We start from the raw sequence: 16,499 nt of genomic DNA, 5'->3' as shown, positions 1-16,499 counted from the left end.
GGGGCGGGGCGGGGCGGGACGCACTCAGCTCCTTCACGCAGTCGTTGACCAGCTGCTGCTCCTTCTCCTCGTAGGTGATGGTCTCCGTCTTCAGCTGGCAGGCCTGCGGACGAGAGCCAGGTCAGACGCCGCGCGTTCTCACCTGGCCAGGTGGGGCAGACACGGGCCGAGGCGTAAAGCCAGGGCTAACCTGGGTCTGGGCGGGCAGCTGCCCTCTGCAGCCCCCACGTGTCCCCGTTGCAGCCTCAGATACACAAAGTCCATCCGAGTCCCCGCCTAGTTAAGGGCCGTGCGCGCTCACGCCGAGAACCGTGTACCGCCAGAGGGTGCCGCGCAGAGCCGCGGGCACAGGCGCTCTGCGGCTTCACCATCCTATCCTGGCATCTGTTCCTGTCTGTCCATTTGTGGCTGTCCCGGCTCATAAATGTGGATGCTCTGTGGCCCTCACAGTGCCTGGGACACTACCCTGCCCACAGCAGGCACCCTAAGGATAACCACGTAGGAATGGCAAACACCTGCTATGTGCCAGGCACCGAACCCTGAGGTTCTGGGTTGCACTTAAACCTGCTGTGAACAAGGCTCAACACAAAAGCATGACGATGCAGAGGCACAAGAACCGTCCCAGGACTCTGGACAACTTGCCCTGGCTGAAAAGCGTGGGATGACAGACATCTGAAGGCCAGGCACAGTGGCTCACACCTAGAATCCCAGCACTTCGGGAGGCCGAGGAGGGAGAACTGCTTGAACCCAGGAGGCAGAGGACGATGCAGTGAGCCAAGATCATGCCACTGCACTCCAGCGTGGGTCACAGAGCGAGACCCCATCTCAAAAAAAGAAAGAGAGAGAGGGGAAGAAGGAAGAGGGGGAGTGAGGGCCCCAGTTAGACAGAAGTGTCTGAGCCCTGGGTCCTGGCTCCAGAAAGACATTACACTCGGAGCGGAGGTGGGGTAGCAGGAGTCTGTAGCTGGGATCGGATTCCCTCAGCTGGCTTTGGGTGAAGACTCTGACAGGGCTGAGTTCCTGGGCACCTGGGGCTGGAGCATTTACCTGCGTCAGGTGCTGGAAGAGGTGGCACTGGACTGGGAATGGGGAGCAGGGGGCTGCTGCCTTGCTTGGCTACTGGCTGGCAGAGGAAACCTGGGCAGCCTTCTTGGTCAGTCTGGGTTTACGTGACCCATCAGTGAACAAGGGGCTGGAAGAGGTGAGGTCCAAGAGAACAGGGTGTGCAGAAGAGCATCTTGCTCAGGTGGGGCGTGAAGATCTTACCAAGGTGTGGGCAAGTTCGACAGTCAGTCTGGACTATTTGAGGGGCTCCCAGGAGCCCAGGGCCAGCCTAGGTGGGCACACAGCTCCCACCTGACACAGGCCTGATAAACAGGCTGTACTTTGGCCAGAGGACAGAAAGTCACCACTGATTAAGACAGATGGTACTAAATCTGCACACATTGGTGTTTCTAGAGGGTGCAGTGGGTGGAGGCAGAAAACAGGGGCTTAGAGTCACAGACTTGCAAATCGTAGCTTTGTCATTTACTCACTTGAATGACCTTGGGTTATCAAAACACCTAGCAGCCTGGGGCCCACTGTTCCAATGAGAATCAGAGTAAGGAGCTTTCAGCCCTGTTGTGAAGACTAAAAAAACAAGGCGGGCAAAAGCCCGGGCACAATCCCTTGGCAACGAAAGTAACAGCACGGGTCCCCAGTCACCTCGGCTCAGGCTTTTTGAGTTAAGAAATACGGCTCTACCAGGCACAATGGCTCACACCTGTAATCCCAGCACTTTGTGAGGCTGAGGTGGGTGGATCACCTACGGTCAGGAGTTCGAGACCAGCCTGACTAATACGGTGAAACCCCGTCTCTACTAAAAATACAAAAATTAGCTGGGCGTGTGGCGCATGCCTAGAATCCCAGCTACTTGGGAGGCTGAGACAGGAGAATTGCTTGAGCCCCGGGGGCAGAGATTACAGCGGGCTGAGGTTGCACCACTGCACTCCAGCCTGGGTGACATAGTGAGACTCTGTCTCAGAAAAAAAGAAAAAAAAAAAAAAAACAGAAAAGAAAAAAAAGAAATCTGGCTGTGAGCATCTGCTCTGTGGCAGCATGAAAGCAAGGCTGGGCTTCTCCGCAGGTGCTGTGGTCAGAGCTGGAGCACACCGGGGAGACCTCGCCACAGGGCCGACGGTGAAGGAGGGGTGTCCAGTCTTCCCAGTCCCCTCGCTGTGTCATTCAGCAGCCAGGGAGGCATGTGCTGGGCTGGAAGGCAGTGCCCGGAGCATAGTGGAGGCACGTCTGCTGAGCGTCTGGCACAGCTCTTCACAGACTGCCACCTCTGAGGAGGGCACTTAACCCTGGCTGACCTCGCCAGATAAGGCAAATGGGGCCACCTCCCTTCCAGCAGGGGCAAGAGCAGGGAGTGCACGTCACCTCGGATCGAAGTACAACATTCTCCTCTTCAAGGTCTTTCAGCTTCTTTTGAAGAGAATCCAAATGAAAGTAATTCTGGACTGAGGAGGACGACTCATTCCTCTTTAACCTGGGGGAGAAAGTACAATCACGATCCGGGGAGACACGCTTCCCCCCAGCACCTGGGAAACCACGTACAGACACAAGGAGGGGCGTGCAGAAGGGCAGGGACCCACCAGACTACTCTCCCACCCCCAGGAAGACAGCACCCGGTGCACCGATTCAGACCCACAGCTCAACCCTGTACCCACAACCTGCCACGTCACCTCGGAACTCAGGGCCACCAACTCTGTTTAAAGCCTACACAATTCCAGGATGTCTGGGAGTTTATTTGATACTCATAATGCATTTGTATGTGCCAAGAACTCTTTTAAGTACTCTGTATGTTTCAACTCAATTAATGCTTAAACTGTGACCTAAGTTCTACTGCTATCTCCATTTTACAGATGAAAACTCAAGTCACAGAGATTGAGTAATCTAGCCCACAGCATGCAGCTAGTGAGGCCCAGAGCCAAGATGTGCCGCAGCCTGCTGGGCGCTAGAGTTCACGCTCCCGACACAAGGCTCTGCGGACTCAGAGAAGATGCCACACCTTCTGTCCCAAGGACGTGCCCCAGCACCTCTGGCTCCAGAACCCTGAATTCCCTCCAACAGCAGAGCCTAACCCATGGTCCACTAATGTTCCAGGGCACATCGATCTAAATTGACAAATAAGCAATAAGACCCAGGAAAAGGAAAAATAAAAACCTGTCCACTTGGTCCCACTAAAACAGTAACATGAATCTGTTTGAGGCCCTTGGAGACGTTTGGCCCAGAGAAGGCTGGGCGCAGGTGACCCCCACTGCTGATGAAGGTGACCCTGTCTAGGTGACCCTAAGGACGTAACAGCGGTCAGCCTGTGCTCTGGCCTCTGGAAACACAGCCCTCTGGTGACTTACGGGGTTGAGCAAACAGACTCGGGCTCACTCTCCTCTGCTGCGCTGGTGTAGAACTGAAGCAGCTCATCCTTCATGGACAGCTCATGCCGGAGCTGAGACACCTGCACAGGCAGAGCCAGGGTGTCATTTGCTTCCCAAAGGTAATGCCATCCCAACCCACCTTCCAACACTTACCACTTGGTGACAGTATTTTCTTAAAATTCACCATTGAAAGTAAAAGCATTTAAACTGATTTTGTGCTGCTCAAAACAATAGGCTTTCATTTGATCTATTTAAAGGAAACACAATTACTTTTTGGCAAAAAACTGTCTGAATTTGTAATTTTTACTTTGGTACAAGGAACAGCAGAGAGGGGACTAGAATGACGCTTGGTGGCCGGGTGCCGTGGTTCATGCCTGTAATACCAGCATTTCGGGAGGCTGAGGTGTCGGGTGGATCATCTGAGGTCAGGAGTTCTAGAGCATCTTGACCAACATGGTGAAACCCCAACTCTACAAAAAATACAAAATTAGGCCTGGTGTGGTGGCTCATGCATGTAATACCAGCACTTTGGGAGGCTGAGGCAGGTGGATCATTTGAGGTCGGGAGTTTGACAGCAGCCTGACCAACAGGAGAAACCCCGTCTCTACTAAAATACAAAATTAGTCGGGAGTGGTAGACATGTCTGTAATCCAGCTACTCAGGAGGCTGAGGCAGAAGAATCACTTAAACCCAGGAGGTGGAAGTTGCCGTGAGCCGAGATTGCGCCATTGCACTCCAACCTGGGCGACAAAAGCAAAACTCCATCTCAAAAAAAAAAAAAAAAAATTTAGCCAGGCATGGTGTCACAAGCCTGTAATCCCAGCTAGTCGGGAGGCTGAGGCAGGAGAATCACTTGAACCCAGGAGGCAGAGGTTGCAGTGAGCCGAGATCGCGCCATCGCACTCCAGCCTGGGTGACAGAGCGAGACTCTGTCTCAAAAAAGGAATGACGCTTGTGGGGGATGAGACTACCAGGGGCTTTGGATGCAGCCAGATGACCAGCTGGGCAAGTGGCCAGAAAGATGGGTCACGTTATGAAGGAGGAGGCCATTCATTCACTGCTGCCAGAACCAAATCCCAGCTCCAAACAGGATCCTGGCGATGCCAGGTCTGCCTGGGCCAGCACAGGCAGCTTGCCGACCTGGCTCTCATGCTCGGACGACTGCACAGCCCACTCTGTGATGCACCCTCATAAGGCTTCTGGCCATGCCTGGCCAGACCTCGTTCTGTGTTCGCTGCTCACTGGATAAGAATTTCAGACACAGGAAGAACGGAGGCAACCATCAGGGAAGGCCACACCGACTCCTGCTGAGGTGGCTTTGCAGACCACCCCGATTTGTACTTAAGGTTTTCAAATACAGTTCTACTGTAAAGTGTTTCATTTGCCCTTTCACTCTGCAGTGCTGATGAACAGGGAACCAGTGCTAGAAAAAGAACCGCAATTATGTTCTAATTTTCTCGTTTGTCATTTGACCTAGGGTCTGTGGTTTATTGCAACTTTTCTACATAACACAGTGAATTACGATGTCTTCCATGGAGAAGACAATTTTATGTGCATAAAGGGTTTAGCTTCGACACCGAGACTGATAATTGAATAATACGCCAACGGGAAAGATGTAATAGCTTTCAAATTCGAAGCTTTTCCAAGGGGAAAAGGCATTTCCACTCCCAGAGAGTTGCATCCTCTGTGCAAGTGAGGCCTGTCCCAAGCAAGGACAGCAAAGTGAACAAGCCGACAGGTGACCATTTGTGGGCTACTGGGTGGCAGGTCTCTCTGCTCTGAAGTGGCCGGGAGGGGGCCAGCCTGACCCAGCAAGCTTTCCCATCAGTCACATGAGAGGGAATCCAGGTCATGACGCTGGGGACAGGGAATGCAGGAATCACTTTATTTCTCTTAAAATACAACAGCATTCTCCCTTATTGTATTTTAAAGAAAAGCTAGGATTAAAACTTTTCTATACGGTAGCAACTATGCTTCATCATATTAAAACTATTGTTAAACCCAGACAACAATGTACTGGGAATAGCTTTAACAAGAAAGAAGTTTGAAGGCATCTTAGGTACCAGAGCATCCACTCCCACTAAGGAAGATTCTGATAGAAAACAAGGGAGAAGAGGCCAGGCACAGGGGCTCACGCCTGTAATCCCAGCCCTCTGGGAGACTGAGCCCAGGAGTTTGAGACCAGCCTGGGCAACATGGTGAAACCCTTCTCTACAAAAAAACACGAGAATTAGCCGGGCGTGGTGGCACGTGTCTGTGGTCCCAGCTACTCAGGAGGCTGAGGTGGGAGGATCACTTGAATCCAGGAGGTGGGGGCTACAGTGAGCTGTGATCTTACCACTGCACTCCAGCCTGGGGGACAGAGTGAGCCCTTGCCTCAAAAAGAAGAAAAGAAAAGTGAGGAAAAGAAACAAGGAGGAGAGTTCTCACAGTTAAAATTCACTGTTAAAAGAACAGGGTGACAGAAAGGAAACTCCTAAGGAGGGCAGGGCTCTAAGCCTCTTATCTTTGCTCCAGCCATCCCCCCGACCCCACAGCTGCCCCCTCCGTGCACACCACGTCCCTTCCAGAAAACCAGGATCACTCCTCCTAAGCCGAGGCACCCTAAGCTGGGCCAAAAGTTGCATACCCTTCCTCTCACCTCTCATATCCGCCAGCCAAGACTCACGTCATGGAAATAAGAGGGCTCTGTCATGAAAGCAATAGGCCTTGTTGTTTTGTTTTGCTTTACAGTACAAAATTACACTGTCACGATGACGTGAGTCTCCGCTTTCCTCTGTGTGCAGAGCTGACGTCCTCACAGGGCTCCTCTCCAGCTGCGCACGCCCAGCCCGACTCGGGAAGCCCTGCTTGTTGGGGTGGCTGCCCGGATGCCCTTCTGACACACGTGGGGCGCCTGGACCAGCCTGGACTCTCCGAGGGCAAGGACTGTGGCTGACCCACCACGGCACACAGGCGTGCGACTGAGTGAGGGCCGTGCCTGCCCGATCCACCCATCCTCACTGCCGGAGACAGACAGGAGGCACTGGCAGGGCGGGAGCTGCAGGGAGGCGGCTTTCAGGCCCCAGCTGCCCATCTCGGAGCAGACGGTTCTGGGCTCCGGCCGTGGTGGTGCCCCCGGGAGGGACCTTCCAACCAGGACCCCGTTCGGCCTTCTCCTTCAGCCGTGCCCACGGCCCCCGGGCCCTCCGCAAGCCTCGGCTGCCGCTCTCACCTCCTCCCTGACGTGTTCCACCTGCTCCTCCAGCAGCTCGTTCCTCTCCGTGAGGGTCTTGTTCTTCTTCAACAACGACTGGCCGATGCGGGCGGCCAATTCCAAATCCCGCTCTTTCTGCGGAAGGAAAGAGGGAGAACAGGGGTTCAAAAGACCTGTGTTTCCTGAAGGAGCCAGCGGTGCTCTGCGCCAAGTGAGGAAAACAAGGGCATCTAGGAACAACAGGGGAATTAATCATTCGCATCCGTGCTGGCATCTGATGCCTGTTAAAACAGGTGCAACCCCTGCCCGCATCGCGTGTGAGAGCTGCACGGACGGCAGGCAGTAGAAGGGAGGCCTGAAAATGTAATGAGAAAGGCTTTGTTCCTACACAAAAGAAAAACACGCTTCTCAAAACAGTTATATGCAACTGCTTTGTGACTGTGCAATCATGGGATAGTTGGGTGGGCTATTGTATTGCTAGGGCTATTTGCTAGCCCTAGCTGTTTGTTAAGCTGTTTGTTAAGTGAATGAATGAATGAATATAGAAATTCTAAATGCTCTTACAATGAAGCCAAGAGCTGACCCAGGGAGGCAGCCTGTCTAGCACACATTAGGCTGGAATGCATTGAGTTTCTTGTTTTTGCCTCAGGTGAAACAAAAATGTTTAAAGTTACTCTGTAAAACAATGACGTGCTTTTTTGTTTCGTTTTGTTTTTTACTTAGAAAAGGCTACTCAAGCTTCATTAAGAAACAAACAACTTCCGAAATGGAGCTATTAGGCATAACATGGCCATACTTCACAGACAAAAACATGCTTAAGGCACAGAATTTTCTGTTAGCTCAGCTGATGGCATGAGTTAGACAGGGCGAGACTCTATCTCAAAAAAAAAAAAAAAAAAAACCAAACACACACACACAAAAACACAGAGGAAAAGTGGGAGTGGCGTGTAAAGGCAGGACAGCCTCTGTGGGAAGAAAGACGTCCTGGATAGTGCACAGGTGCCATGAGCAAATGCAGACTTGGTGATTTGCTACCACTGTCTGATTCAACTTGGGTGTTGGCAAAGGGAGGAGAAGTCAGAAAAACGAAATCATTTTAGAAGTCTCCGCCAACGACTCTGTTCATCTGGTTTGAAAGAAAGAATGGAACGTGTTCTCTGGGGCAGGAAAATTGCTGGGGAGGGGTCCTGGGCTCTGACCCGGCACCTGCTATTAACTTCCCACACGGTCCCAGGCAAAGGGCTTCTGCCTCACAGGATCAGGCACGCTACAGATTCTTCTTTTTTATTTTTGAGACGGAGTCTCACTCTGCTGCCCAGGCAGGAGTACTTGGCACGATCTTGGCTCACTGCAATCCCTGCCTCTCAGGTTCAAGCGATTCTCCTGCCACGACCTCTTCAGTAGCTGGGATTACAGGTGCGCACCACCCATGCCCAGCTAATTTTTGTATTTTTAGTAGAGACAAGGTTTCACCACATTGGCCAGACTGGTCTCAAATCCTGACCTTAAGTGATTCACCTTCCTTTGGCTCCCAAAGTGCTGGGATTACAAGCAGAAGCTGCTGCCTTCAGCCAACAGATTCATTTTTCAGAACACGGGTTTCAAACCCATTAGTGGGTTGAGAGACCATTTTAGTGACAGCAACCAACCTTTTGTTTTAATTTAAATACAGTGGCACAGAACGGAAAACACCAAAGTGCATCACATGTAATAAGAGTATTACTTCATGTTTAAACTGTTGTCTCGTCACGTATTTGCCTATGTGAGTACTGGGTCACAACATAAGCTGTGCTTCTTACAGCAGGTACTGGTCACAGGTTCCGCTGCTCCAGATGAACCAGCCTACCGCACACTGGGAGACCATGGGTTCTCTATGTGAATGCGGTTCCCTCAGCTGTTAAAGGGAGGTGAAGGGGCAGGCTAGCTGAGATATTCTAGAAAAACTCTTCTAGCCTTATGACTCATTGACTTTTAGAATAAGTAGAATAATCAACTTTTATTCCTAACTTCTTAGATATCCACCAAATTTTTCCATGCAATCGCACCACATCTCCCTTTGCAAAGCCCACGAATTCCACTGAAGATGAGCATCGCACTTGAGGTCTAAGACTGGATTCAACTGCACCTCGGCTCCCTCTCACAGGGCGGCGGCCTCGCTCCTCCAGGCCCTCCAGAGTCCCCAAAATGGCACTGCTGTCACCACAGTCCCAGAAGCCAGCCAGGTATCACAGTTATCAAAAATGAGCCGGGTGCAGCGGCTCACGCCTGTAATCCCAACACTTTGGGATCACTTGAGGTCAGGAGGTGGAGACCAACCTGGCTAACATGGCAAAAACCCCATCTCTACTACAAATACAAAAATTAGCTAGGTGGGGTGGTGGGGGCCAGTAACCCCAGAGACTCGGGAGGCTGAGGTCAGAGAATCGCTTGAACCCAGGAGTCAGAGCGAGCGGTGAGCCGACATCACCCCACTGTACTCCACCCTGGGTAAGAGAGGAAGGCTCTGTCTCAAAAAAAAAAAAAAAAAAAAAAAAGAGCTACAAATTCCCCAACTCATTCCCACACCTGTGCCTCCTCATCGTGACGCTTCCTTTCTGGAAACAGTACATGTGGAGAGGGCCCATGAGTCTTCTCAATCAACCGAGATGCTCATTCCTGCACATTTATCCACGCTGGTCACAGTGTCTACTAAGAAGTTCCCTTGGCCGGGGGCAGTGGCTCATGCCTGCAATCCCAGCACTTTGGAAGGCCAAGGCTGGAGGGTCTCCTGAGCACAGGGGCTCAAGACCAGCCTGAGCAACAGAGGAAACCCCATCTCAAGATACAAAATTGAAAGAAAGGTCCCTTATCTCATAGCCCTTGGCCATGTCTCAGACTGAACAGTTGTGCTCATTAGGCACCTACAGGAAAGGGTTCAAAGACTCGTGTGAGGGAGACTGCACAGAATTAAAGTCTCCAGGGGCTCACTCAAGACCAGCACCCAGCCCACATGCTTTCAGCTGGATTTGGTTAAAACTGCAATACCAATGTTCGCTTCCCCTTGGAAGTGTGGTCTCCATAAATCTAACTCGGGTCTACCAAATGTCTCGTGTAGAACACTCGGCAGGCGCTTCGTCAGTGCTCCTCAGTTCACCACCTCACTACCTGTTCTGCATTGCCTTCAGGCACTCAGGCTGCCAAGTTCCAACAAGCACTGATACTTTGCATGCCTTGGCCATGTATACGCACACACATGTATATTTTTATATGGAGTCTCGCTCTGTTGCCAGGCTGGAGTGCAGTGGTATGATCTTGGCTCACTGCAACCTCTGCTACCTGGGTTCTAGTGATTCCTCTGCCTCAGTCTCCTGAGTAGCTGGGATTACAGGCACACGCCACCTCACCCAGCTAATTTCTGTATTTTTGGTAAAGATGGGGTTTCACCATGTTGGCCAGGCTGGTATCGAACTCCTGACCTCAAGTAATCCACCCATCGCAGCCTCCCGAAGCGCTGGGATTACAGGCGTGAGCCGCCGCACCCACCTGGACTTTACCACATCCTGCATGCACATTTCAGTGTAAACAAATGAAGCACAAAGTATAATATGAAGTTGCGTCAGGCAAGGCAAAGAATGCCAGCGTGCCTGAAGGATGCGGAAGGCTCACAAAAGGCCAGAAACCAACAGGAACTGGGAGACAGGACGGGGAAGAGAAACAGTTCGGGCGGTGAGCTCAACAATGAAGTCCTCTGTCTGCCGGTCACACCTCAAACCCTTCACCTGAGAGCTGCCTCGCCTCTTCTTGCCCCATAAAGACAAACACTTCCCTGGTCGATACCAGAAATGTGATCTTTAATTTTAAAGAATACTCTCTGCCATAAGAAAAAGCAAGAAGTCATAGCAAATGGGTATAAAAAAAACAGTTCAAATGAGACCTGGTATCTGACAGCATAACAGGGTGGTTACAGGTAACAGGAATTTATTCCACATTAAAAATAACTAAAAGTGTGATTGGAACGGTTATGACACAAAGGAATGACAAACGCTTGAGATGATGGCACCCTTGTCTTTCTCCCTGCCTCCACCTTCTTTTTCTGAGACAGGTCTCGCTCTGTGGCCTGCGCCTGAGTGGGGTGGTGCAGTCACAGCTCACCACAGCCGCATGCTCCTGGGCTCCGGCAACCCTCCTGCTTCGGCCTGCTGAGTAGCTGGGACCACAGGCATGCGCCACCACGCCTATGTAACTTTTGGAATGCACCTTTGGGCAAAGCTTGCCTCTGGCTCAGTTACAGAGTCTAGATTTCTGTAGAGACAGGGTCTCACTCTGTTACCCAGGCTGGTCTCAAACCCCTGGCCTCAAGCAGTCTCCCACCTCAGGCTCCCAAAGTATTTGGATTACAGGTGTGAGCCACAGTGCTCAGCCTGATACCCCGTTTACCCTGATGTGATTATTAGGCATCATCTGCCTTTATCAAAGTATCTCACGTACCCCATAAATACATTCACCTACTCTGTACGCACAGAAATTAAACATAAAGAGAAGTTCGATGAAAAATATTTATAGATGAAATGAAAATTTAAACAAAAACGTTATTGTAGTGTCTCTAGTTTTTTCTCTTTAATTTTACGAAGGCAACAGGCTGGTTGGGTTTTTCTTTTTTTTCCTTTCTTTTTTTTTTCCATTTACTTATTTTATTGCATTGCAGGTTTTGGGAATTACAAGAATGAAAAAAACCTCCCATTTCTCTAGCCAAAATATGGTAAGTGTTTACTTCTAAACACAAGAAAGCAGGCCAGATGTGGCAACGCATGTCTGTAATCCCAGCCCTCTGGGAGCCCACAGTGGGAGAATCAGGAGTTTGAGGCCAGCCTGGGCAACATGGTGAGACCCATCTTTACAAAAAAAAAGAAGAGATGATAAAACAAGAAAACAGCTAGAGGACGGCCACCGGACTAAACTACAACGAGAAAAAGAGCCCACAAACAAGTAACTGAGGCCCTTGGAACTACTAGTTCCTTTATTCCCCAGGAAATGAGGCAAGCTAGGGCTCCTTCTAACTGCGGGCTCCCTCTCCTCACTGAGCTTTAAAAGCACAGACTTAAAAAGACCGTAACTCGAGGCTCAGCCCCTTTTCACCAATGAACTCCTGCGCTGACTGGCACACCCACTAGAGATTCCAACAGCCTGCCGCCTACGCTTAGCAACTGACTCATCCCATTCACCAAGTTCCAGGTAAAAAGCGTGACTAAGGGGCCAGTGGAATCCCCTCTCTAACTGAGGAGGAGGCAGGCTTTGCCCAGAGGTGCACCCCAGGCAGCCCAGGCGAACCTCAGCATCCTCCTCACCTTAGAGCCAGGGCAGACTCCCGGCCGGCGGAGGGCTGTGCTTTGCGTCCTGAGGAAATCCCCCGGCACCTGCCTGCCTGCCGGTGGCGGCCATGCAAACCACAGCACGAGAACAGAAGAAACGGCCGAAGCCCAGGAAAGGCGCGGCACAGCACAGCTGCCGCAGGACTGGGACAGTGGGACTTTAACCGGGACACCGCCTAGTTCCAGGGAAGGCAGTGACTCAGGTGTGAGTCTTATCGGAACAGGGACAGAATGGCATTACACACGGAACACACAGACACAAACAGACTGTTGCCATGATCAGGCTTTAAACATGAAACAGGCTGGGTGCAGCAGCTCACGCCTGTGACCCCGGCACTCTGGGAGGCCAAGGTGAGAGCAAGATTCAAATAAACAGTGACCGTGCTGCTGCAGTGTGGTTCTAATTTTTGGTTTGCTTTTTTGAGACAGAGTCTCGCTCTGGTGCCCAGGAGGAGTGCAGTGGCGCGGTCTCGGGTCACCGCAACCTCCACCTCCCGAGCCCAGGCGATCCTCCCACCTTAGCCTCCCCAGCAGCTGGGATTACAGGCACACATCACCATACCTGGCTAATTTTTATATTTTTTGTAGACACAGGGTTTGGCCATGCTGGTAAGGCTGGTCTCAAACTCCTGTGCTCAAGTGATCCACCTGTCTTGGCCTCCCAAAGTGCTGGGGTTCACAGGCGTGAGGCCCTGCACCAGGCCGGGAAGACTGAGCCTCAGAGTTTAAGATCAGCCTTGGCAATACAGGGAGATCCCATCTCTACAAAAAATAAAAAATAAATATTCATCCAGCTGGATGCACAGAACAAACGAGACTGGGGGTGACTCCTACACCTGGGGTCGGCAAGGGCGCAGCTGGCTGGGGAGGGGGTTGGGGTCGGCTTCAAAGGTCCCTGGTGGGCCCTGCAGCGCAAGACTGAGAAGCAGGAAGAAACCGAGGCAGTGAAACGGCAGAGAGGGCCGGGCGGGGGGAGCAGGGGCCACGTCCCCAGAGACGGCAGGGGGAAGAGGAGGGTTCAGGACCGCGAGGACCTCAGAGAGAGGCTGAGGGGATCACAGAGGGCTCGGACGGGGCAGCTGCAAGGAAGACTGGAGCAGAGAGAACGGAAGACCTCACTGCCGAGGCCCCAAGAGCTTGAGGGGTGGCCTTGGAATGACAACAAAGGCACGGGTTTGGAACCCCTCTCAGAAGACTCGATGACTTGAACGAGGGGTGATGAGTGGGCACCAGAAGCACTTTGCAAGCTCTGGAGGGCACTGCTGGGGGAAACGGACGCCGTAGCCAGGGGCCAGCAATAAACCACTGTCAAAGTCAGCGGTGCCAATTAGGGCAGCCTGCCGCGTGGCTGACACCAAAGATGGCCACTACGGGAGCGGCGCTGAAGGCTGAAGTCCGGTGCCCCAAATACCACCCTGACACCGTCACACGGCCAAACACCCTGACATCGTTTCTGATGAGTCTGTGACCTCCCTACTTCAGAGGACCGAACAGGAATGGATTGCAGGACCAGGATGAGAAAGCTGATGTGCAGAGGCAGAAACATGGGGAGAGAGAGACATAAAAACGGTGAGAGAATGCCACACACCCCAAAGAAACCTTCCGAAGCAGGCAGATCACGAGGTCAAGAGATCGAGACTGGCCTGGCCAACATGGGGATACTCTGTCTCTACTAAAAATATAAAAATTAGCCGGGCGTGGGGGCACACACCTATAGTCCCAGCTACTCGGGTGGCTCAGGCAGAAGAATCGCTTGAACCCTGGAGGCTGAGGTTGCGGTGAGCCGAGATCTCGCCACTGCACTCCAGTCTGGGCAACAAAGTGAGACTCTGTCTCAAAAAAATAAAACCTCTGGGAAAAACAGTGTGACCCAGTTTCTGTCTGAGCTTCAACTCTGACCTCCCACTGGCTGAAAACAGTAACAATGATTTCTGTGTCCGCCACATCACAGTCACACACCCCAAAGTCATTCCAGAGTCTAGAGGAGGAGCAAGGGTCTAGACAGCATCTGTCCCTTTAAGGCCTGATTCAGGGGACGGGTGGAGTATTAATGATGGGCACATATTCCATAAACACTAAGAACCCACCATGCTCCGGCCTGTCCCCGGCCTGTCCCCGGCACGCAGATACACACACCATACTCGGCTGTGTCTAGAGGCCTTCACAGCACTGAATTCTCAACTTGCAGTAGAATATCAGAAGAGATTCAGAAAACCACAGACTCTAAAATGCAGGCAGCTCACCCAATCTTAAGCAACTTTCTTAAATGTTTCTTGCCATGCTTATTTTGCTTACTTCCATGCTGACACTGCATAATATTCCACTAACCTACGTAAAAACTTAAAATACATTAGGAAGACACGGATGATGATGTGTTTTTCTGACATTTTTGGATACCCTTAAAATATATCAATGTTCCAGGATTTTTTTTATACTTACAACTGGATATTCTACCAAGTATTTAAACGCAGCATATTTGGTGTCATTCGTATATTCCTTTAAACACATAAAATACCTGCACAAAATTACGCTGTACCGGCCGACACAGCTACCAGTTCAAAAGGTAAAGCCATTAAATGGCAGCCCGGAAGAGCCCACTCTCCGAGATTCCTGACTGAAGCAGGCAGTAAGGCACGGTTAACCAGTATCCATGGAAATCAGGACCTTATAAACAACTCTTGCCGTCCGCTGGAGCACTTACCTCCTCAAGAAGCCGAGTGACAGCATCTATGTCATTATATGTCTTAGTCATCTGGCCAACTCTTTCAGCACATAAAACTGTAAGAAATAAAAGCAACAATGAGACTCCCGATGTCACAAACCTGCCAAACAAACAGCTCACGTAAAAAAGAGCCCCTAGCGTCGCTGCGTGTCAGGCACGGAGGGGCGCCGGCTCTGCCGCGTTGAACCTGCACGGTAGGCACACCACCAGACCCCATTCCCAGTTCCAGTGACTGCAGGGTGAGTCTGCAGGAAGGGGATGTGCAAGCCCTGAGAAACCTTCACATGCTCTGTCTGTGTGTGTGAGCAGGTGCTGAGGGCGAGGCGATGCAGGGGAAGGAGGTCCGGCCTCACAGATACTCAGCAAACTGGACTGAGGGGCGGGGCCCAGCACAGCCACCCATGTGTGAATGAGCAGAACGACCTGGACTCCGCTGACCACACAGACCCGGCCACAGGAACGGAGCGGGATCCTTCGGAAAGCAGCTGTTGGCATAATTGTTCAACAATAGTCCTAAACTGGTCATTTCATAATGGCGCAGCCCCTCCTCCCCAAGTGGCCTACATTCTAAGGTGATGCAACCAGCTCCATACCATGAAAACTAGCCTGTTATTTTGTAAACATACATTAAAAAGACCACCACGATTGCCCAGACACACATACACATGCACATGCACTGAGAGTGCTATTCCATCACATGCACAATTCACTGTGGTCGTAAGAGTCTGCACACATGCACATGCACTGGGAGTGCTATTCCATCACATGCACAATTCACTGTGGTCCTAAGAGTCTGCACACAAGCACTTTGGGACGTGTCTTTGTTCTCCTTCCATTGAAGAAATGGGTTGTGAAACAAAAGAAGGCTTTTGTCTGCTAAAGATACATCAGGGTTGTTTTATTTTAAATCAATGACAAGGAATTGATTTGCAGTTCAACAAACACCAAGAAGGTGGCATAAGCTTTATTCTATGGCGGGAGGAGTGAATACGGATGGATTTATGGCCAGTGTGCAAACGTTTCTGAAACCTGCCACTTTGGGACGAAATAAATAACTTCTCAGTAATGCTCTGTAACTAAGGCTCTAGTGAATAATTCTCTTAAGAGTCAAAGCTTTCCTGATGACCCACATTCAGTGACAGCCCGTGCGACACATTTGGGAATTGAAGCGTATTACTAAGTCAAACTCAGCAGTGTTACAAATGGCAAACGGCAACTGGAATTCAATAGGTCTCTGAATATTTTATTAAATGCAAGTGGAGATCATCCTAGCAAATTAGCTCAGAGAAATCGGATCTGCTGGAGTGATTCTCTAGCTTAGGGAGGAGACCTGAAATCTGGTTCTAAATCTGAAACCCTCCCAAGACAGCACCACCAGAGCCAGCAGACAGGACCCCTCCACCCAGCACTTTCATGAGATCCTTCTTGTCCAAGACGGGGAAATATGCTGCCTCAGACAGAGCTGCCAGGGAGGGGCAGCAAGGGAGATGTGTAAGCGTAGCTTTAAACCAGGATCTAACTTGATGTAGATGAAGTCCAGCTCAGATTGCTCTAGATACTCCACCAGCTCGAGGTCACACAAGTGCTTCAGACTCCTATGCCACCAACCAAGTTACTTCTTTTCACACACAGCTGTGATGGTCTGCAAGAGCGCAGCTCAAACCCCGGCCCCCAGCCAGCACCCAATGCCCCTGCAGCACCTTGTACCTTATATACGCCAGGCAACAGCCCGTAGCAGTTAGGTGGCCTCTGTGTTTACATTTGTGTTGTCACCTGATGACCTGCTAATCACCCCCCTAACTGGCCCCCCCCCC

At 51.2% G+C, this 16,499-nt stretch overlaps 1 protein-coding gene across 1 annotated transcript in view; it reads right to left on the bottom strand.

The window, feature by feature from the left end:
- Positions 1-16,499, bottom strand: part of TRAK1 (trafficking kinesin protein 1) — a 130,349-nt gene that overhangs the window by 34,888 nt on the left and 78,962 nt on the right. The window contains exons 3-7 of the mRNA XM_017540706.2: positions 14,665-14,741; positions 6,634-6,750; positions 3,399-3,499; positions 2,422-2,530; positions 25-103 (exon numbers count right to left, since the gene is read on the bottom strand). Of these exons, the coding sequence (XP_017396195.1) occupies positions 25-103; positions 2,422-2,530; positions 3,399-3,499; positions 6,634-6,750; positions 14,665-14,741 (483 nt within the window). The remainder of the gene's footprint in view (positions 1-24; positions 104-2,421; positions 2,531-3,398; positions 3,500-6,633; positions 6,751-14,664; positions 14,742-16,499) is intronic.

The sequence above is a fragment of the Cebus imitator genome, unplaced genomic scaffold, assembly GCF_001604975.1.
Source record: "Cebus imitator isolate Cc_AM_T3 unplaced genomic scaffold, Cebus_imitator-1.0 Scaffold129, whole genome shotgun sequence".
NCBI lineage: Eukaryota > Metazoa > Chordata > Mammalia > Primates > Cebidae > Cebus > Cebus imitator.
Note: the sequence above shows the minus strand (reverse complement) of the source record. Positions and strands in the feature narration are given on the sequence as shown.